A 22,008-nucleotide genomic window follows, 5' to 3' on the forward strand; every position below is an offset into this window, starting at 1 on the left:
ACTGGCAGCCACAAGTCAGAAACACACACAGCCACACAGCCAGACACACAGAGTTTTAAATATAGATAGATATATGATGATATGATATTATATGATATGATATGACGATATATGATATAGATAGATTAGATTTTCTATTTATAACAATATAACATATAACCATATAACAATTACAGCACGGAAACAGGCCATCTCGGCCCTACAAGTCCGTGCCGAACATCTTTCACAGAAGAACTTAGTCAACTGCTAACTTTCAAACTTTTCTTTAGAATAATTTTATGTTTTATTGCAAGCTACTTGTTTGCAGACAACATAAAGATTAGATATTAATTGTAGTACAGTGATGATTTTTAATGAATTCCACAAAAAGATTACGCATTCCAGATAAAATGAGGTCAGGATTTGCAACAGCATTTTCCAGTAGGTTTCGACCCACTGCTCTTCCTTTTTCTGAGCACATGGTCCTTCTCCACACTTTCAATAACCAGCCACCTAAATATAAAAAGGATATTCTCTTAAAATTGAAATTTAATTGTATTTAAGTAAAGCAGTTTTAAATGTAAAAAAACTATTTTACATAAATCAGAAAATGGTTAAAAATAGTGCAATATCCTCTAAATATATGATTAAATGTAACTGCTGAAAGGAAAGCTATATTTGATGTTGCATTTTATTTTGAATAGTGCCTTTTTGTTTCTTGAACGTTGAGCTGCATTTTCCTCTCTCCTTTGAAACATTAAATATCTCAACTTCTAGTCAAATGAGGCCTTAATACAAAACATCTACACTTGTAAATGCTTGTAACAATCAGAATGAGGCCACATAAAGGGAGGTATGGGACTTGCATGAATTCACATACGGACAGTAGATGGTGCGCTTGTGAATTTAGGATTACAAGACCAAAATATATTTGCAAAAAATATCCCAAATATTCATAGAGATCCATTCGCAATGTTTAGTGTAGTGAATAGACATAAATATGATTAATTATTAGTTGGAAAAATATGATCATATTCCTGATTATATTTCTGAGCCTCGCCAACGGCCAGCCTGGCGTCCAGGAGTGTTCTCCCGTCGCCGGGCGGGAGCGGCTGAACTGAACCCAGCGGCCGTAACCCTGACACCAGACGCTGCTCCGTCCGGGTCCACTCCCCTCGCCTCCCCCACCACCGGGGCCCACGCTACCACCTCCCCACACCCCACGCCCCCACCCCACTGGGTCCACACCACCTTCCACCCATGCCACCCCTCCACCAGGCCCAAGCCACCCCACTGCCAGGCCCACGCCACCTTCCGCCCACTCCACCCCCCCATGGGCCTATGCCCCCCCGCGTGCTCTCACCCCTCCGCCGCGGGCCCTCCAACGCTGCGTGGGAGGGAGAAAGATGGGGGAATGTGAGAAGGGAAGGGAGATAGAGGGAGGGGAGAGAGATGGGGAGGGAGAGAGGTGGAGGGGAGAGGGAAAGGGGAATTATCTTTAGTGAGATTGCAAGATTAAGGTCGGTTTTAGAGATATTATATTTTCTCCTCCATATGAATAATATCAAACAATTAGAACTGCTTTCTTTTCCTTGATAACAATACTGAAAAATATGAATTCCATAGCTTGTGACTTTCTTTTTGCATCATATTTTTAATATAATTTGAATATTACAAAAATCTGCATGTTTTCAGGGTCATCATGGATCTGTCTGCAGTAATGCAGGAGTCCATTGATGATGTTGCTGCTGAGGAAGCTAGGCAGAAGATGGAGTTGGAAGATTTCCTTGGTGCAGTGAAAACCAAAGGTTAGGAAATGGAAAATATTGTCACCAATTTTATTCAGAGCTAATTGTGATTATTTATGGTGGCTTGGGAACCAGACCCTGAGGCAGCAGCGGTAGATGCGTTCGCGCTGGATTGGGGAAATTCGTCTTCTATGCATTTCCTCCCTTCTGCCTCATCAGTTGGGGACTACGCACAATACAAATGGACTCTGCTTCAGGTATTTTGATAGTACCCGACTGGCCTACGCAGCCATGGTTCCCAATACTCCATGACATGGTTGTTGAAACTCCGATGGTATTCCCCTGTGACCCAGAGTTATTAACACCCAGTGTCGGGCACAAGCCACCCGTGCCATGAACAAATCAAACTCCTGGGTTGCAGATTCTGCACAAATCACTTCTGGGACTGGGATTATCAGAACAAACTGTCGACACCATGTCAGCATCCCTCCGAACATCCACTAAAAACAGCACTTGTCCAGCATCAAAAAATGGGAGAAGTACTGCTTGGATACAGGGACCACCTACTCAACCGCTACAGTTACCAACGTACTGGAATGCCTGGCGAACCTTCACCACGATGAAGGACTCAGCTACAGAGCCATCAACACAGCTAGAAGTGCCCTGCCTGTCTATTTAAAACCAGCTCCAGGACAACAGGTCATGGGGTCCCACCCACTGGTGGTCAAACTAATGAAGGGTATTTACAACTCTAACCCCCTAGACCAAAGTACACCCATATATGGGATGTCAGTGTGGTCCTGACATACCTCAGGGGATAGCCACCAGCCAGATCCCTCAACCTGGAACAATCTATGCTCAAAACACTCATGTTGATGGCACTTGTATCTGCACAGAGGGTCTAGTCACTACACCTATTGCGACTGGACAGCATGCTCACAGCTCCAGACCAGATCTCTGTCATTATCCAGGGACTGATCAAACAGAGCAGACCAGGAACACCTAATCCAGTCGTGGAATTCCGGGCTTACCCGCCAGAACCACGGTTATGTGCCATGACCCACCTACTATCCTACATAGACACAACCAAAATATTCGAGGGAGATGAAAAGCCTTGTGGGTCAGTCAGAAAAAACCTTATGGTCGGGTGACGAGCCAAACCATTTCGAGATGGCTCAAGCAGGTGCTAAAAGTTGCTGGGATAAACACTAACATGTACAAATTTCATTCCACCAGGGCAGCATCCACATCGACGGCTAAAAGAATGGACTTGCCTATAGACCACATCCTGGCTACAGCAGGATGGTCGGGGGAAAGACCGTTCAGAAATTTTATAATAAGACGTTGGCAAAACCTGTTTTATTTGCAGAAAAGATTTTACCGACTGCGAATATTTAATTTAAGCCCAGGGGAGCAATTTAATTTCTTTGTTGTTATTGTTAAAAAATACCATTGTGTTTTTCTACAAACAGATTCATTGGTTGATTACGATAACACACTTCCTCCCTCAAGGACTTCGGCAGTGCGTGAAGTAATACCTGTTACACGGTTTGAAATCACAGAGCTTTGAAGTCTTCACGTAGTCACTCACGTGACTCCGAAGTAAAATAGTAATATTTAACGAGAACTTACCAGTTTGAAGTTTGATCTGTATTTTATGAGGAGTTACGATGAGAGATTACGTGCCCTCCGCTCCCACCCTCAATAATATGGGTCAAACTGATAAACTGATGTATCCTAGTCTTTACTATGTTTACTTCAATAACTGCGTCTATCTGTGATTCCACACCGCTGCTTTGAAGTATGCCGCGCATGCGTGCTGAGCGGGATCTTCACGTAATCCCTCATCGTAACTCCTCATAAAATACAGATCAAACTTCAAACTGGTAAGTTCTCGTTTAATCTTACTATTTTAATGTATTATATGCAGATGGAACATTTCAATTTCGAGATGGTGGGGGGGTGGGGCAAATATGCGTCAACCCGATAACTTAATTGTTAAAGGGTTAAAAGATAGCCTAATCGATAAAGAGCTGAGAAGAGGAATCAGAGCTGCAAAAGATAGGTGTTCTGAGAAGTTGAGGAGCAAGTTCTCAGCTAGTGACTTTTCTTCAGTTTGGAAGGGCATGCAAGGAAAGTACCAGCTATGAGGAAAGCCCCGCGCTCTTTGGACAATCGTCAGCTGACCAACAACCTGAATGATTTTTACTGCCGGTTTGAAAATCAGAAACGTAACGCTGGTACCCGCTCCCCGACAAACGCAGCCAGACTCCAATCTGCAAAGAATGGACCCTACACCCACTCCTCCCCATTCACCACTTCACACCTACTTAAGGCAAGACTCCAGTATGAAAAAACTGGACCCTTTCCCACCCCGACCAACACTTCATACCCACTCACAGCCTGACCTCAGTCTGCAAAGAATGGGGCCTTCTACACCCACCCCTCTCCAATCACCACTTCACACCCAATTACACACACCCTCCTTGCTGAAGAACATCACTTCATCAACAATAAAAAATAGAGGAGGTGGAGAGGCTTTTCCAAAGACAGAAAATCTGGAAATCTCCAGGACCTGACAATGTTTCCCCCTCTACTCTTAAGCTCTGTGCCAAACAGCTGGCACCGATCTACACAGACATTTTTAACCAGTCCCTGCAAACATGTACTGTCCCTGCCTGCTTCAAAGTCTCCACTTTTGGCCCTGTTCCCAAAAAGGCAAGGATTACTTGCCTTAATGACTACAGGCCTGCCGCACTGACCTCTGTAGTCATGAAGAGCCTTGAAAGGCTTGTGCTGGCCAAGCTGAAAAATATCACAATCTCCCTGCTGGATCCTCTGCAGTTTGCATATCGGGCCAATAGATCTGTTGATGACGCAGTCAACCTGGGCCTGCACTTCATCCTCCAGCACCTAGACCGCCAGGGGACCTATGTAAGGATTTTGTTTGTTGATTTTAGCTCTGTATTCAACACCATTGTGCCATAGCTACTACACTCCAAATTTTCTGAGTTGACTATGCCTGAACCCCTCTGTCGGTGGATCACCAGCTTCCAGACAGACAGGAAGCAGCATGTAAGGATGGGAAAGCACATCTCGGACCCGCAAACACTCAGCATAGGAGCACCGCAAGGCTGCATACTCTCCCCTCTCATCTACTCTCTATACACCAACGACTGCACCTCCACAGAGACCTCTGTCAAGTTTCTCAAGTTTGCGGACGACACAACCCTGATTGGACTGATCCAGGATGGGGAGGAATCTGCCTACAGACAGGAAGTGTCAGAGCTGGCATCCTGGTGCCATCGCAACAACCTGGAGCTCAATGCTCTTAAGACAGTGGAATTGATTGTAGACTTTAGGAGAGCTCCCCCCTCCCCTCCCCCCACTCACCAACAACAACACCACGTCACATCTGTGGAGTCTTTTAAGTTCCTGGGAACCATCATAGAAACATAGAAAATAGGCGCAGGAGGCCATTCGGCCCTTCAACCAGCACCGCCATTCATTGTGATCATGGCTGATCGTTCCCTATCAATAACCCATGCCTGCCTTCTCCCCACATCCCTTGACTCCACTAGCCCCTAGAGCTCTATCTAACTCTCTCTTAAATCCATCCAGTGACTTGGCCTTCACTGCCTTCTGTGGCAGGGAATTCCATAAATTCATAACTCTCTGGGTGAAAAAGTTTTTTCTCACCTAAATGATCCCCTTTATTCTAAGACTGTGGCCCCTGGTTCTGGACTCGCCCAACATTGGGAACATTCATCTCCAATTACCTTAAGTGGGGGGCTACCATTGACTCCACAGTCAAAAATGGCACAACAGAGGATGTACTTTCTTCGGCAGCTGAGGAAGCACAATCTGCCACAGCGGGTCAGTAAGGCAGGTTTTGCAGATAGTGAAGATGGTTGTGAAAGATTGCAGCAGGATCTGGATCAATTGGCCAGGTGGGCAGAGGAATGGTTGATGGTTGCATGGTTCCTTGAAGGTCGAGTCGCAGGTACATCAGGTGATCAAAATGTATTTTGGCACTTTGACCTTCTTCAGTCTTGAGTGTAGAAGTTGGGAGGTCATGTTACAGTTGTATAAGACGTTGGTGAGACCGCATTTAGAATATTGTGTTCAGTTCTGGGCACCATGTTATAGGAAATATGTCAAACTGGAAAGAGTACAGTGAAGATTTACGAGGATGTTGCCAGGACTAGAGGGCCAGAGCTATAGGGAGAGGTTGAGTAGGCTGGGACTCTATTTCATGAGCACAGGAGGATGAGGGATGATCTAATAGAGGTGTATAAAATCATGATTTGAATAGATCAGGTTGAGTCTTTTTCCCAGAGTAGGTGAATCAAGGAGCAGAGCAAGATTAAGGTGAAGGGGTAAAGGTGTAATAGGAATCTGAGGGGTATATCTTTCACACAAAGGGTGGTAGATGTATGGAACAAGCTGCCAGAGGAGGTAGTTGAGGCAGGGACTATCGTAACATTTAAGAAACAGTTAGACAGGTACATGGATCAAACGTGGGCAGGTGGGACTAGTGCATAGAAACATAGAAAATAGGTGCAAGAGTAGGCCATTCAGCCATTCGAGCCTGCACCGACATTCAATATGATCATGGCTGATCATTCAACTCAGTATCCCATCCCTGCCTTCTCTCCATACCCCCTGATCCCTTTAGCCACAAGGGTCACATCTAACTCCCTCTTAAATATAGCCAATGAACTGGCCTCAACTACCTTCTGTGGCAGAGAATTCCACAGATTCACCACTCTCTGTGTAAAAAATGATTTTCTCATCTCGGTCCTAAAAGACTTCCCTCTTATCCTTAAATTGTGACCCCTAGTTCTGGACTTCCCCAACATCGGGAATAATCTTCCTGCATCTACTCTTAAGAATTTTGTAAGTTTCTATAAGATCCCCCCTCAATCTTCTAAATTCTAGGGTGTACAAGCCGGGATGATGGGACATGCTGGGCCGAAGGGCCTGTTTCCACACTGTATCACTATGACTATCTATCTTTCCCTCTCAAACCCATTCTCCTGCCTTCTCCCCATTACCTCTGACACCCGTATCAATCAAGAATCTATCAATCTCCTCCTGAAAAATGTCCATTGACTAGGCCTCTACAGCTGTCTGTGGCAATGAATTCCACAGTTCACCACCCTCTGACTTAAGAAATTCCTGCTCATCTCCTTCCTAAAGGAACATCTTTTAATTCTGAGGCTGTGGCCATTGGTCCTAGACTCTCCCACTAGTGGAAACATCCTCTCCACATCCACTCCATCCAGGCTTTTACCATGCTGGGACAGACGGCAACAGCTCCACACCGTGTCCCAAAGCTTGTGTCCTGTCCTACATCACCCAAGGCAGCAGAGATGTTATAGGAGACGGCAAGCACTCTCACAAAGTAGCTCACAATGGTTTGGGTAACATTCAGGAATGTCTATACATGCCACATCTTGAATATTACTGAAGAAGGGTCTTGACCCGATATATAATCTATACCTTTTTTCCACAGATAACCATATAACATATAACAAATACAGCACGGAAACAGGCCATCTCGGCCCTACAAGTCCGTGCCAAACATCTTTTTTTCCCTTAGTCCCATCTGCCTGCACTCATACCATAACCCTCCATTCCCTTCTCATCTGCCTCCACCACTTCCATTGGAAGCTCATTCCACACTGCTACACTCTCTGAGTAAAGAAGTTCCCCCTCATGTTACCCCTAAACTTCTATCCCTTAATTCTGAAGTCATGTCCTCTTGTTTGAATCTTCCCTATTCTCAAAGGGAAAAGCTGATCCACATCAACTCTGTCTATCCCTCTCATCATTTTAAAGACCTCTATCAAGTCCCCCCTTAACCTTCTGCGCTCCAGAGAATAAAGATCTAACTTATTCAACCTTTCTCTGTAACTTAGTTGTTGAAACCCAGGCAACATTCTAGTAAATCTCCTCTGTACTCTCTCTATTTTGTTGACATCCTTCCTATAATTGGGCGACCAAAATTGTACACCATGCTCCAGATTTGGTCTCACCAATGCCTTGTACAATTTTAACATTACATCCCAGCTTCTATACTCAATGCTCTGATTTATAAAGCTATCAATGCTGCATGACCCACTGAGTTACTCCAGAACTCTGTGACATGTCACCTATCCATGTTCTCCACAGATGCTGCCTGACTCACTGAGTTACTCCAGCACTCTGTGATACGTCACCTATCCATTTTCTCTACAGATGCTGCCTAACCCAATGAATTACTCCAGCACTTTGTGTCTATTTTCCCTTCACCCATCTGCCCAAGCCCACCCTCCCCCCTCCTTTCCTATGTTCCTTTCCACCCATAAACCTCTCTCTGCCTTTACATTTCACTCCTCTTTCAAATCTGCTCTACTTATATACATGCATTTCTCTTCTTAACTTTTTAGTCATAGAATGATGCAGTGTGATGCAGAATGATGCCCTTCAGCCCAACATGCCCACAACGACCAACATGTCCCATCTACACTAGTCCCACTCACACGTGTTTGGCTCATATCCATCTAAACCTGTCCTATCCATGTACGTGTCCAAATGTCTCTTAAACATTAGGATAGTCCCAGCCTTAACTACCTCCTCTGGCAGCTTATTTCATACACCCACCACCCTTTGTGTGAAAAAGCTACCTCTCAGATTCCTGTTAATCTCTGAAATATTGGTCATATATTTGGTGCAAAAATGCTCCAAAATAAGGCTCAGAATGCACCAGAGAGCATCTAAAACCCCAGAGCTTCCAGGGCACTTAGGCGGGCCCTGGACCCCGGCATCGAGGGACCACACTTCATGCTCGTGATGTGCGTAGCACGCATATTATTTCACATTCAAATTTTTGTAATCCTGTCATGCCACCCCCCATTTTGAAAAGCTTCGTACGGGCCTGTTTCATTATAGTTCACAGGTTGCCATGGGTATATAACAAAGAGAATGGAAGTGACTGAGTATTGGAAGGAGCAATGCTTGCTTCATTCCATTGCTCTTCTTCAAGTAACCACTGAGTGGCACTGCTGCATCAGAAGAAATGCCACTTTTATTCCTTTGTTCTTTAACATTTCTGCTGGATTAATTTCAAACGAATTTGGGGTATCCATATTTCTATTCTTAATCTTCAAGAGAAAAATATTTTTTTACTCACGCACTTTCCATTTATTATATTTTTGGAAAATGTCATTTTGCAATTCACAAAGCACCACAGAAAAGACAAATTGTGTTGGAAGGAACTGTAGATGCTGGTTTACTCTGAAGATAGCCACAGAATTCTGGATTAACTATTTCTCTTTCCACAGATGCCGCTTGATCTATAGAGTATTTCCAGCATTTACTTGTTCTGTAGCTGCAAAAATACTTTAACTTGTTGGTATCCTTTGGAATTATATTTTTATAAATGTTTTAAAAACATTTGGAAAAAATATTTCTGTAAATATGAATTTATATTATCTGCACTTAAATGCATTTGGAAAAGAAACAACAGAAAACTGGTCAAGCAGTCATTCAGTCTTGAGCTACTCACCTGTCAATTGGTTTCCTTTGTATAAAATGTCAAGACCCACCAAGACTCTGTTCTCCTCTTTACTTAGGTCAGGAATAGATGGTGCCTTATCTCCAGCTAACAGCATCCGTTGAGGCAGAAATACTTGAAAGCTATTGGTTTGATTGAAGTTAGTGGGAAAATGAGTAAGAGCAATAAATTCTACTGCATTCGCCCAGCTGACACCAAACTGTGCTTCAGGAGCTGAAATGTACGCCAACCTGGTAAGACAACAATAAAACATGCAAACCAAATCAAATCAATCGAATTTCCACTGCAGTTGTTTTCTATTTGGTAAGATTGATTTTTTTTAGGGTGTGCAAAGGACAGGGAAACATATAGGATAAAAATATTGATCATCCGAAAATCTCTGGGGATGATCAGTTGGAGGAGAAAAAGATCCTGTGTGTAGCAAATTCCACTGCTCATTACTGAAAATATCTGAAAATCACAATTTGATGCTGGGTTTCTGGCTACAGGCACATACCATATGTACACGTAGACTGATCCAGAAATTCCTTGGAACTAGCTGGAGTTTCTGAACCAAATAATCTTTCTTTAACACTAATGTAATGGGAACATAATCCATATCTCTGTGCTGAAATGTTGCTCGACACTATAGTAATTGCAAGAAGGGAAATGCTTCTTATCTGGAGTGGGGGTTGTTGACAGTCATACATACATCATAAAGCTCGGTTCATGAAATCATATTTGAACTTTTGGCATCAGAGTCATACAGCATGGAAACCTGGGCCTTTTGGCACAACTTGCTAGCACCAACCATCATGCCCCATCTACACAAGTCCCACCTTCCTGTGTTTGGCCGATATCCCTCTAAACCTACCCTATCTATGTACCTATCCAAATTGTTTTAAACATTGTGATAGTACCTCAACTAACCCTCTGACAGCTCATTCCATACACCTACCACACTTTGTGTAAAATAAAAGTTGCCCCTCGGGTTCCTATTATATCTTTAGCTCCTCAACTTAACCCTGTGCCCTCTGGATCTTGATTCCCCTACTCTTGGTGAAAGTCTCTGCATTTACCCTACCTATTTCTCCCATTATCTTGTACTGCTCTATCCTAGCCTGCTCAACCTCACCCCGTAAGCTCAGGCCATCGTCCTGGCAACATCCCTGTAAATCTCTGCAGCCTTTCCATCTTAACAGCAACATTTTTGAGTGTGAAGTCTTAAAATGCATTCAAAACCATCTTCCAGAAGAGTCTGTCTGAGGGACATTCACTGTGGGGTGTTTAGTTCTCTTGTGGGGTATCTGCAGGGCTCATATTGAGCCTGAACTGTACTGCTGCTTGGACTTTAGTAACTAGATAATCCCAGCAAACCTGCAGTTACAAATGTTTTGGATTGATGCTCATTTGCAGGGTATGTTAGGTTGGAAAAAAATAGGAAAAGTAAAGTAGTATAAGACAAAAAAAAAATAGGGTTGCCGTTCTTGATTAAATGTACCTGGAAATCCATGGATTAGCTCCAGAGTCTCAGATAATCTACTCTGGACACTGGTGATATGGGACGGAGTTCCAGGCCAGTGCACTCTGCACCCGATGTATTGTATGTTTTTTTCTGATTTCATCAGTAAGTGGGGACAGAAGGCTGTTGAAGTGAGGTTGAATATGGTGGTGAAGACTGGCCATTTGATTGCTGCACAATTTCAGAACATGTCCAGGGACTCCAACTGGGCCAGCTACTTTCCGGGCATTCACCCTCATGAAAGCAGATCTGAATTCTGTCACCAAGATGAATGGGACAGGCCCAATGGGGGATGGTGAATGTCAAGATGGAGCTGCGTTTACCAGTTCAAAATGGACATAAAAGGCAAAGACATTTGGGCAGGTACATGTATAGAGAAGGTTCAGAGTGATATTGGCCAAACGCATGCAGTTGGCCCTAGTGTAGATGGTGTACCTTGGTTGGCATGGGCAAGTTGGGCTGAAGGGCCTGTTTACATGCTACATGGCTCTTGGGCAGGCTCGTCCCGTATGTTAGCATGAGCCTGCCTAACATAGAGCTCAGTTTCTTGTATTCTGGTAACATTCTTGTCAGTCTTCTCTGGAATCTTGCTAGTTTAATGGCTTCATTCCTATAGCAGGGTGACCAAACCTGAACACAATACTCCAAGTGCTGCCTCGCCAATGTCTTGTACAACAGTAACATAATGTCCCAACCTCTGTTCTGAGTTCCATGATTGATGAAGGCCAACATACCTAAAGTCGAGTTACAAGGAACTGCAGATGTTTATTAATTAAAGCTGTCTTCTCCACTCTATCTGTCTGTAAAGCAATTTTCATGAAATTATGTACTTGTACTGCTAAATTCATCTGCTCTACAACAGTTCCTAGACGCTTATCATTCACCATGATGGTCCTGCCATAGTTTGACATCCCAAAATGCCACATCTCAAGCCTATCTGAAGTAAACTCCATTTGCCATTCCTCGGCCCACTTGCCCAGGTACTCAAAATCCAGGCATAATTCTTGATCTTCACAGTCCATGGAACCACCTATTTCAGTTTCATCCTCAAATTCATTTATCATCCAAGCCATTTATTTAGATGGCAGACAGCAGTAGGCCCAGCATCGATCCCTGAACTACATCATTAGTCACTGGCATCCAGTCCAAAAAGCAACCTTACAACACCACCCTCTGCTTCCTACCATGAAGCCAATTCTGTATCCAGTTAGCTAGCTCTCCCTAGATCCCTTCCAGAGCAGCCTACCATGTGGAACCTTATTAAAGACCTTGCTGAAGTCCATACAGAGTAAGTCTACGGCCATATTTCTGGGTTCAACATTTCATTCAACTTTCTGGGTTACATTTTCAAAACACGATCAAATATGTGAGACATAATCACCCATGCTGATCATGTTTGTAATCTTTGATCCCATGTTGAGTTATGGAACACATATTCATACTATTGGTAGGATTGCTTATTTACAACTCATTATTATTGTCCAACTCCAATCCTGCCTTAACTCGTCCACCGCTTAAATACTTGACATCTCTTTTCTAATGATTGACCTCCCCCGCTCTACTCAACATGAACTCTAGGTCATTCAAACCCTGCTACATTTGCCCTAAATTACACTGAGCACTTTGCTCTACAAACAACTTTCATTTGTATGGTATCCGTAATATAGCATAAAGATCGTAGAGTGCTTCACAAGGTTGTTATTAAATCAAAATTGACATTGAACCGCATCAGGGGAAAGTAGACAGATTACATGAAGCTAGGTCAAAGTACAGGTTTTTAAAAGTATATTTAAGGAGGAAGAGATATAAGGGTGCAGACGTTAAAGATGGAATGCTGGAACTTCCACACATGGCAGCTGAAGGTAAGATTGCCAGTGATGGAATGATTACATTTAGTGTGAGCAGAAGGACAGAACTAGAGTGGTTTGTAGAGCTGGAGGATTGTGCTTCCTGACATTAAGGATAATGAGGGCCTGGACAGCTTGGAAAATAAGGTTGGAAGTGCTAAAATTGTGGATCAGTGCAGCTCAGCATGCACAGTGCTGATGCATCAAGCAGGAAAAAATTGACATTGCATTGAGAGGAAGAAGAAAATTGAATTAGGAACATAAAATGTGGGAAATACTTAAATTAACCTTTCAGAACATTGTGGAAGTGCAGCTTCAATCGATGCAACATGTGCCATCCACAGATGATGCCAAATATTATCCTCTTCCGATGATATAGTAGGTAATATCTCCATTTGGGAATATTCATTTGTTATTTTCAGTAACTGTCAAATACATAAATTAATTATTGAATACCATGTCATTTGTGCAGAACCTTTGTTTACAGAGCCTTCAGTGAATTGGCTTATTAGCCCACTTCGCAGGGCAGTTGCAAGTTAATCTTGTATCTCAGGGTTTGGAGTTTGAAGTAAGGACCTTAAAGCCTAGCTCCTTTATCCCTATAACACTAAGCATTACCTTGAACTTCCTACCGTGAATCCAAAGTAGGTATACCCGTAGAATAGAAAACATTTGTATCCTGACTGGTGTAGCAGTGAGCAAGGATCTACGAGACTTCTGACCTGCATGGTGATTTTTATTACCTCTGGGGTGTTCCCTGGATATATATGAACAACCAATCCAGCCTGTAACTGGAGGTGGGAAAGGGAAGAATGCTTCTCACTGGGCACTCATTACACATCAAGAAACACACACAATGAAATACAACCTACAAGCAGTCTTCTTTCTAAACAGTATGCAAGTCATCATATGTCCACCTTTTCCTGTTTCCTATGGATATCAGTATAGCTATATGAATATGTGTAATATTCAAATAGTTTGTAGATCGGCATACCTGAAAGAAAGTTGTCCATGTGGCCATCATCGCAGGGTTCAGTACACGGCAGTCAGCTGCAGTGTAACAAAAATTATCCATGTATTCTTCAGGTTGCAAGACTTTTATTTCAAAAGGCCAATCCTCAAAGAAGCCTGCTTCTATTGCTCCCAAAAAGGGTATTGTAGCTAAGTAGTAATTCATACCTAATACAAAAATACATATCAAATTATATAAAGGCACATTGTGGTCCCTTAAGCTTGAAAAATATTCAGGTTAATGGACAGCACTCATTACCCCATGCACAGTTATTATGAGTCGTTAAATTTTGCAGTAAAAAAACAATCAACTCAAGTTCAAGTTTAATCCGATCAGTTTCCGAACTCAACTTGCAAATCCTCTAATCAATGCTCTGACTGATTAAGACGATTGTGCCAAATACCTTCTTCAATATCCTGTCTTGTCATTTTCAGGAAGTATATAATACATTGTAGCAGCACCAAACGTGGTGAATAAAGGCAAGACGTCAGGCCGGTTCAAACAGTCGTGTATTCAGGTTTGACACGTTAGGTTGGTGCGCTAATTATATTAACATTGCTGCTGTAGCTGAGCGAGGTTGTTCTCTCGGGCTCAGCTACCGGTTGACTACTAAGGTCTTGAGGTGAGATAACCTTAAGTACCAGGACACTCCCTCTAGCCCATGACGTAATGGCTTGGATACTCTGGAATTTAGATGAGAGGGGATCTTATTGAAACATATAAGATTATAAAGATTTGGACACGCTAGAGGCAACAAACATGTTCCCGATGTTGGGGGAGTTCAGAACCAGGGGCCACAGTTTAAGAATAAGGGGTAAGCCATTTAGAACGGAGATGAGGAAACACTTTTTCACACAGAGAATTGTGAGTCTGTGGAATTCTCTGCCTCAGAGTGCGGTGGAGGTCGGTTCTCTAGATACTTTCAAGAGAGAGCTAGATAGGGCTCTTAAATATAGCGGTCAGGGGATATGGGGAGAAGGCAGGAACGGGTTAATGATTGGGGATGATCAACCATGATCACATTGAATGGCGGTGCTGGCTCAAAGGGCCGAATGGCCTACTGCACCTATTGTCTATTGTCTATTAATTGCATTGCTTAACAAACTGCATGAAGACTGTATAAATTAAATCAGCTCTTAAGTAACTGCATTTGCCTCAAGAGTTTATTGAAAGTCCGGAGGAAAATATATTTTAGGTTTTCAAGGACTCTTGGGAAAATTGATTCAATTATACACAATTACAAGTTTTAATTAGCTATGTAAATCCCACAACTTTTAGCAGATCCATGTGCTGTTAGTATGCTGGTGTATATTAAATCAAACTAAAACAATTCTGATTGGTTAAAGTGTTTTATTTCAGCATTTTCAAAATATTGTTACTGAGAAAGCTAGATTGCATGAGATCCAGGGAGAGCTTGGTAACTGGATATATAATTATCTACACAGTAAGCGGGTTGTGGTGGAAGTTTTTTTTAGTGACAGGAGGCCTGTGACTAGTACTGTGCTTTAGGGATTGTGCTGGGTCCATTACTGTTTGCCATCTATAACAATGATATTGTGAGAATATACAAGACATGATCAGTAAGTTTGCAGATGACACAAAAAAGAATGGTGGTATTGTAGACAATGAAGATGGATATCAAGAATTACAGCTGGATCTAGATCAGCTGGGCAAGTGAGCCAAGTGATGGCTAATGAAGTTTAATTCTGATAGGAGTGATAGGATAAGTGATAAGAGCAGAATTAGACCATTCCGCCCATCTAGTCTACTCTGCCATTTAATCATGGCTGATCTATCTTTCCCTCAACCCCATTCTCCTGCCTTCTCACCATCAATCTCCACTTTAAAAAATATCCATTGACGGCCTCCACAGCCAACTGTGGCAATGAATTCCATGGATTCACTACCCTCAGACTAAAGAAATTCTTTCTCATCTTGCTAAAGATATGATGTTTCTTTTATTCTGAGGCTATGGCCTCAGATCCTAGACCCGCCCACAGATAAGTGTGTGGTGTTGCATTTTGGGAAGTTGAATCAACGCAGGACCTTCATGGTGAATGGCAGGGCCCAATGATATTGTTGAGAACTTCAATAGTCAATAGTCAATTTTATTTGTCACATACACATATAAGTGCAGTAAAATCTACATACAGATTGGGTGAATCAAATTGGCAGGGGTGCTGAGGCAGAGGATTTCTTGGAATGTATGCGGGATAGTTTTCTAAACCAACATGTAGAGGAACCAACGAGAGGGCAGGCTATTCTAGACTGGGTATTGAGTAATGAGGAAGGGTTAGTTAGTAGTCTTGTTGTACGTGCCCCCTTGGGCAAGAGTGACCATAATATGGTTGAGTTCTTCATTAGGATGGAGTGTGACATTGTTAATTCAGAAACAATGGTTCTGAACTTAAAGAAAGGTAACTTAAAGAAAGGTAAAAGGGTATGAGACGTGAATTGGCCAAGATTGATTGGCAATTAATTCTTAAAGGGTTGACGGTGGATATGCTATGGAAGGCATTTAAAGACTGCATGGATGAACTACAACAATTGTTCGTCCCAGTTTGGCAAAAGAATAAATCAGGGAAGGTAGTGCATCCGTGGAAAACAAGGGAAATCAAGGATAGTATCAAAGTAAAAGATGAAACGTACAAATTAGCCAGAAAAAGCAGCCTACCAGAGGACTGGGAGAAATTCAGAGACCAGCAGAGGAGGACAAATGGCTTAATTAGGAAAGGGAAAATAGATTATGAAAGAAAACTGGCAGGGAACATAAAAACTGACTGCAAAAGTTTTAATAGATACTAGACCAAGTGCAGACCCGTTGGGCATGCAGCGTCACACACTAACTATTCGCCCCTCCCCCGCACTCATGCTAATTACCCCCCTTGATATTATATTAATATTATTAATTTGCTCCTTTTACCCCATAACCACCCTATCTACTGACGCATAGCCCCCAACATCTAGAGGGGGGGGGCGGGGGTAGAGAGTGAGGGCAGAGAGAGAAGGGGCAGAGACAGTGACAGAGACACAGAGGGTGGGGCAAGAGGGATAGGGGGGTGGAGAGGAGGAGAAGAGGGGGTGGGAGGGGGGAAAAGGGGGGAGAGGGGGGGAGGAGAGGAGAGAGAGAGAGGGAGGAGAGAGAGAGAGAGAGAGAGAGAGAGAGAGAGAGAGAGAGAGAGAGAGAGAGAGAGAGAGAGAGAGAGAGAGAGAGAGAGAGAGAGAGAGCAGCAGGCGATGGATGGTCAGGCAAGAGTCGGCTGCTTGCCCCCCTTTCGGGCCTACGTCCGTGCATGTGTGTCCCTGGAGAGGGAACATGCGGTGTTCACGGGGACTTTGGAGGTATTCCGTGGGCGCTGGTCACCGCGTGGGGTTGAGAGTATTGTGAATAATGATTGTAATGTTGTACTATAATGACACGAGATAATGTAAGTTCGTTTTGTGTATGACTTGATCTGTTGTATTATTTGATGTGTTGAAAGTCTTTGAACAAAAAAAAGAGAGAGAGAGAGAGAGAGAGAGAGAGAGAGAACGGTATTGGGGGTTCAGTATTGATGTGGATAGAGAACTGGCTGGCAAACAGGAAGAAAAGAGTAGGTGTAAACGGGTCCTTTTCACAATCGCAGGCAGTGACTAGTAGGATACCACAAGGCTTAGTGGCAGGTTTGACTTGGCTGTGTGTATATCATTATGTCTGAATTCAATATCTGGATTAATGGCTGTTATGTGAATTTAGTTTAATCAAGTCACAATCCATGCTGCTCTTCAGGAAAAGGAATTTCCACCTTTACACTGACAATTCCACACCACATCAGCACATCTTTATATCCAAACTGTTTAAGAAGGAACTGCAGATGCTGGAAAATCGAAGGTACACAAAAATGCTGGAGAAACTCAGCGGGTGCAGCAGCATCTATGGAGCGAAGGGAAATAGGCAACTTTTCGGGCCAAAACCCTTCTTCAGTCTGAAGAAGGGTTTCGGCCCAAAACGTTGCCTATTTCATTCGCTCGATGGATGCTGCTGCACTCGCTGAGTTTCTCCAGCATTTTTGTGTACCTTTATATCCAAACTGCTTGGGTGTTTATCCAACAAATATAGAACCATTCAGAACTATACTGATTCAACTTCTGTGAGCAATTTAAAAGTAACAAATTGCTTAAGAGTCATAGAAACATTTCTGCACACACCAAACTCTTAACTAATTCTAGCAATGCAGTTGCTCAAGAAATCATCTAAGAACTGTCTTAGCATCACTGAGTAATCAATACTGTACATCTGCAGTCAACACATATATATTACTTACAAGACCACCAACTTCTTGTCGAGATGCACAGTGGGTCACCAGCTTGTTGGCCACAGGATGATCCCTTGGATGGGTCAGCTAATCGACCTAACAAGGCAAACATTCAATGGTGTCATTAAAATAAGTGTATTTCTAACCATTATCTTTAAAATGAAGGAACAATCATACAAATATTTTATCTGTTTCATGAAAATGCAAACAGTAAAGCATTCACAATTTTTGAGACTTGGTTTTAAATAACAGAGTGGTTTCCTTATCTTTGAGCCGTTTGCAAAAGCTCCTGAATGAGTGCCCAGATAAAGTCTACTTTTTGGCACAATATAAGCTAACAAAAGTGTCTATTGGTATCTCATAAACATGTTATGTTCTATAATTAGAAATTATTATCTTGCCTGCTGTATAATTTTATTGCTCTCTTTCTATAGATGACTGACTTAGTTTGGTAAAAATGCACACTTCAAGTATGGTGTTATATTTTGCTGACGCAGATTAAAAGTGTTTGGCAATCTATTGTTTTACATAGTTAGAGAAAGTGCAAAAGTCCTACATGGTTCAATTTTGTTTGAATTACTATTTAAAAATAAAATTAATCTTTGCTAAATAAAAAAGAACACCAGTTCATACAAACTATTGGTGCACAAACGAATTTGATGTTAGCCCATATGGACCAATATGACAAAACTGCTAAATAGCCAGTTTGTGCTAAAATAATTTATCACAGTTGAAGGAGCAGGTCCAACCAACTAAAGAGGTAAAACTATCTGATAGAATTTCTATGTAGTTACTTATTACCGTTGACAACGATTGCATACAAATATGTGTAAACACTGGAGAAATGAACTTTGTGAAATCCTTTTCAGGCAGATGTTTTCCAAGATTTGTGCTCATTTTGTGATTAGCCAGAAAGGGAAAATGAGGTGGTGGGATAGATGTGATATCACATCTTTGCCCCAAAAATCCCTGTGAAATGTACCTCCTGATGGATTATTATGGGAGTCGGGCGTTATGGGGAGAAGGTAGAAGAATGGGTTTGAAAGGGTAAGATAGATCAGCCATGATTGAATGACCTGATGGGCAGAATGGCCTAATTCTGCTCCTAGAACTTATGAACTCCTGATGGAATGGTGGTGCCTGGGAGCAACTGCTGAAATTCTGAGCCTACTTACAGGATTGGAAACCGTTATGTTCTAGATTATAATAGAACTATCCAGTGGTATTAAGAGGCAGAATGAAAAAATATTATTTGATTTCTTTGACTTTCCATTCTCCAATCACCTGCTCGGGGACAAATATTAAATAACTCAGAAATGCTGGTCTGGAATCAGTTGCAATTGCAATTGTAAATATGTTTGGTTGAATTTGCTATCAGATAAAGCTTTCCCATGGATTACTGACCAATAATGTTTTTAAATAACAAAATTTGATGAGCACCAATGCTGGTCTGGAGCTATTGGCAGTAATCCACGGCATATAATTGCCTGCAAAAAACAGGAACATTACTGTAAAGGATGTAGCGATAATATCTCCAGTAGGATCTAAATTAATTACAGATATGAGCAGAGAAATGGCAGATGGTGTTCAACTGAGTAGGTGTGAGGTGCTGTACTTTGGGAGATCGAATATAAGGGAAATATAGATCGTTAATGGCAAATTCCTCAGCAGCTTTACAGAGGATTTTTAAGGTCCAAATCCATAGCACCCTGACAGCAGCAATACATGAATATGGTAAAGAAGGTAAATTCTATGTTTGCCTTCAAAGGTCAGGGCATTGAGTCCAAGAGTTAAGGGCCAGTCCCATGAGCATGCGACTCCATGCAGCAAACGCGACCTAAAGGGCCTGTCCCACGAGCATGCGACTCCATGCGGCAAACGCGACCTAACATAGTCGCTTGAGTCGTACGGCCACGCGGGGCCGGTCCCACTTCGATCGCCAGAGCCGTATGGAGTTGTGCAGAGCTGGTCCCGACATCGCGTGGGGATCCGAAAAACTGACCGTGTTCAAAAATTCCTTGCGGCAACGGCCTGCCGGCCCGCAGCCGCCCCGACGCCATACGTCACGCGCGAACTTCCCGCGGACTTCGCTCGAACTTCATGTCACTCACTCGACCTACGCGCGGCCCCCGCTTCTGGTTAGGTCGCGCTTGCCGCATGCAGTCATGGTGGGACAGGCCCTTAAGTCATGTTGCAGCTTTAAAATAATTGTTTAGGATTAGTGTATGCAACCATGGCCATTCCATAATATGAAGGTTGTGGAGGGTTTGCAGAAAGGATTTACCAAAATGCTGCCTGGATTAGAAGGTATTAACTATAAGGAGTTTGGACAAACTAGTATTGAGATGGGGGCTGATAAAATTTTACAAAATTATAGGAGACATAGAAAAGGTCAGAACCTTTTTTCAAATTTCAAATCATAGAATGCATAACTTTAAGATAAAAGGGGGAAAGTTTAACGGAGAAGATGTGGCACAGTGGCAGAGCCGTTACCTCACAGCACCAGAGACCTTGGTTTGACCCCCATCGTCGGGTGCTACTGTGTGGAGTTTGCATGGTCTTCCTGTAATCATGTGGATTTCCTCCCATATCCCAAAGACATGCAGGTTTGTAGGTTATTTGGCCTCTGTAAATGATCTTTAGTATGTAGGGAGTTAATGTGAAAGTGCAATAACATAGAACCAGTGTGAATGGGTGATCGATGGTCAGCATAGACCTGGTGCGCTGAAGGGCCTGTTTCCACGCTGTATCTCTAAATTCACAAAAAGTAAATCCAAAATGCGGGCAAGTTTTTGACACGGAGAGTGGTAAGAGCCTGGAAAGTGCTGCCAGAAATGGTGACGGAGCCAGATACAATAGTGGCGCTTTGGATACATAGAAAGGCACATGGATATACAGGGAACAGTGGGGCAATTCCTCATCAGGGGCAGGCAGAAGAGGGTGATTTAACATGGCATCATTTTAGCACATTGGGGGCCTTATGGCCTGTTCCTGTGCTGTACTCTTCCATGTTCTATAAAACCGTAAACTATACGCACCAGCCGCTCTTATCCACGATATATCCATATTTTGAATATAAAACTATATTCTTTAAATAACAATCTTTAATGCACCAGTCATTAACATTACCTTAAGGAACAGGAATTGGACACAAGATCACTTGCAATTAATCTCATACCTGTATTAAACTGCCAGCCATGTTGCAGTGGCAGTCCCCATAACACATTTCCAGTGTTGCCGGGTCCAAAATTGCTCATGTACTTAGCCGTGACACTCAGTAATGTTTTATACATTCCCATTCGTTCGAGGTAATTCCAAGGATTGATCACAGTCTTGTTATGGATGGTATCAAATTCACCCAGTGAATCAGGAACATCATCCCAAAGTGGTGGGTATTTATTATCTCCTCCCACTCTCTCCTGTCCATGTGCAGTCAGACGATTTGTCAGTTGTGAAGTAAGAAGCACAATGGCAAATGTTTCACAAGCTAAAATAAATCGTGCCATTTTAGATGGCTTTGCAGAGAAGCCTGAATTGCCTTTATATATACTCCAAGGTCTCCTCTGCAGACGTGGACATAGAGTTATCAGATAACCAGACTGGTTCACAAGTGTTTCATTTCCCAGCGATTGTAATAGTTTTCAGCCAAAATCACGTGAGAGCTTAATTAATCAAAATCCACACATGAAATATATGAATCATTGTTGAACATGGGTGGACTATGGTAGACTGAAGGTGATCAATGCTATGCTTTCATTTAAGAAGGGCTGCAAAAATAAATCTGGAACTAAAGACAGTTAGCCCAACATCCGTGGTAGGGAAGTTACTCGAGAGGATTCTGAGGGATAAGATATACATACATTTGGGATAAATGCTGTAAAGATACTCTCTCTGTCTCTCTCTCTGTCTGTCTCTCTCTCTCTTTTTTTTTTTTAATTCCAAGACTTTATTCAACAGATGATACAACAGATCAATTCATAAACGAAAAAAGAAATTACACCATATCAAGTGTCATTATAGTACAACATTACAATCATTGTTCACAATACTCTCAACCCCACGCGG

At 42.5% G+C, this 22,008-nt stretch overlaps 1 protein-coding gene across 1 annotated transcript; it reads right to left on the bottom strand.

The window, feature by feature from the left end:
- Nucleotides 1-257: 257 nt before the first annotated feature.
- LOC129697269 (protein LEG1 homolog) lies at nt 258-21,808 on the bottom strand. The gene is made up of 6 exons (XM_055635643.1): nt 21,122-21,808; nt 17,953-18,039; nt 13,631-13,815; nt 12,925-13,061; nt 9,280-9,518; nt 258-492 (listed from the first exon to the last, which is right to left on the bottom strand). Exons 1-6 carry the CDS (start codon nt 21,447-21,449, stop codon nt 320-322), a joined length of 1,149 nt encoding a protein of 382 aa, XP_055491618.1. The 5' UTR covers nt 21,450-21,808; the 3' UTR covers nt 258-319.
- Nucleotides 21,809-22,008: the final 200 nt, after the last annotated feature.

The sequence above is a fragment of the Leucoraja erinacea genome, chromosome 5 (genome assembly GCF_028641065.1).
Source record: "Leucoraja erinacea ecotype New England chromosome 5, Leri_hhj_1, whole genome shotgun sequence".
In the NCBI taxonomy this organism is placed as follows: domain Eukaryota; kingdom Metazoa; phylum Chordata; class Chondrichthyes; order Rajiformes; family Rajidae; genus Leucoraja; species Leucoraja erinaceus.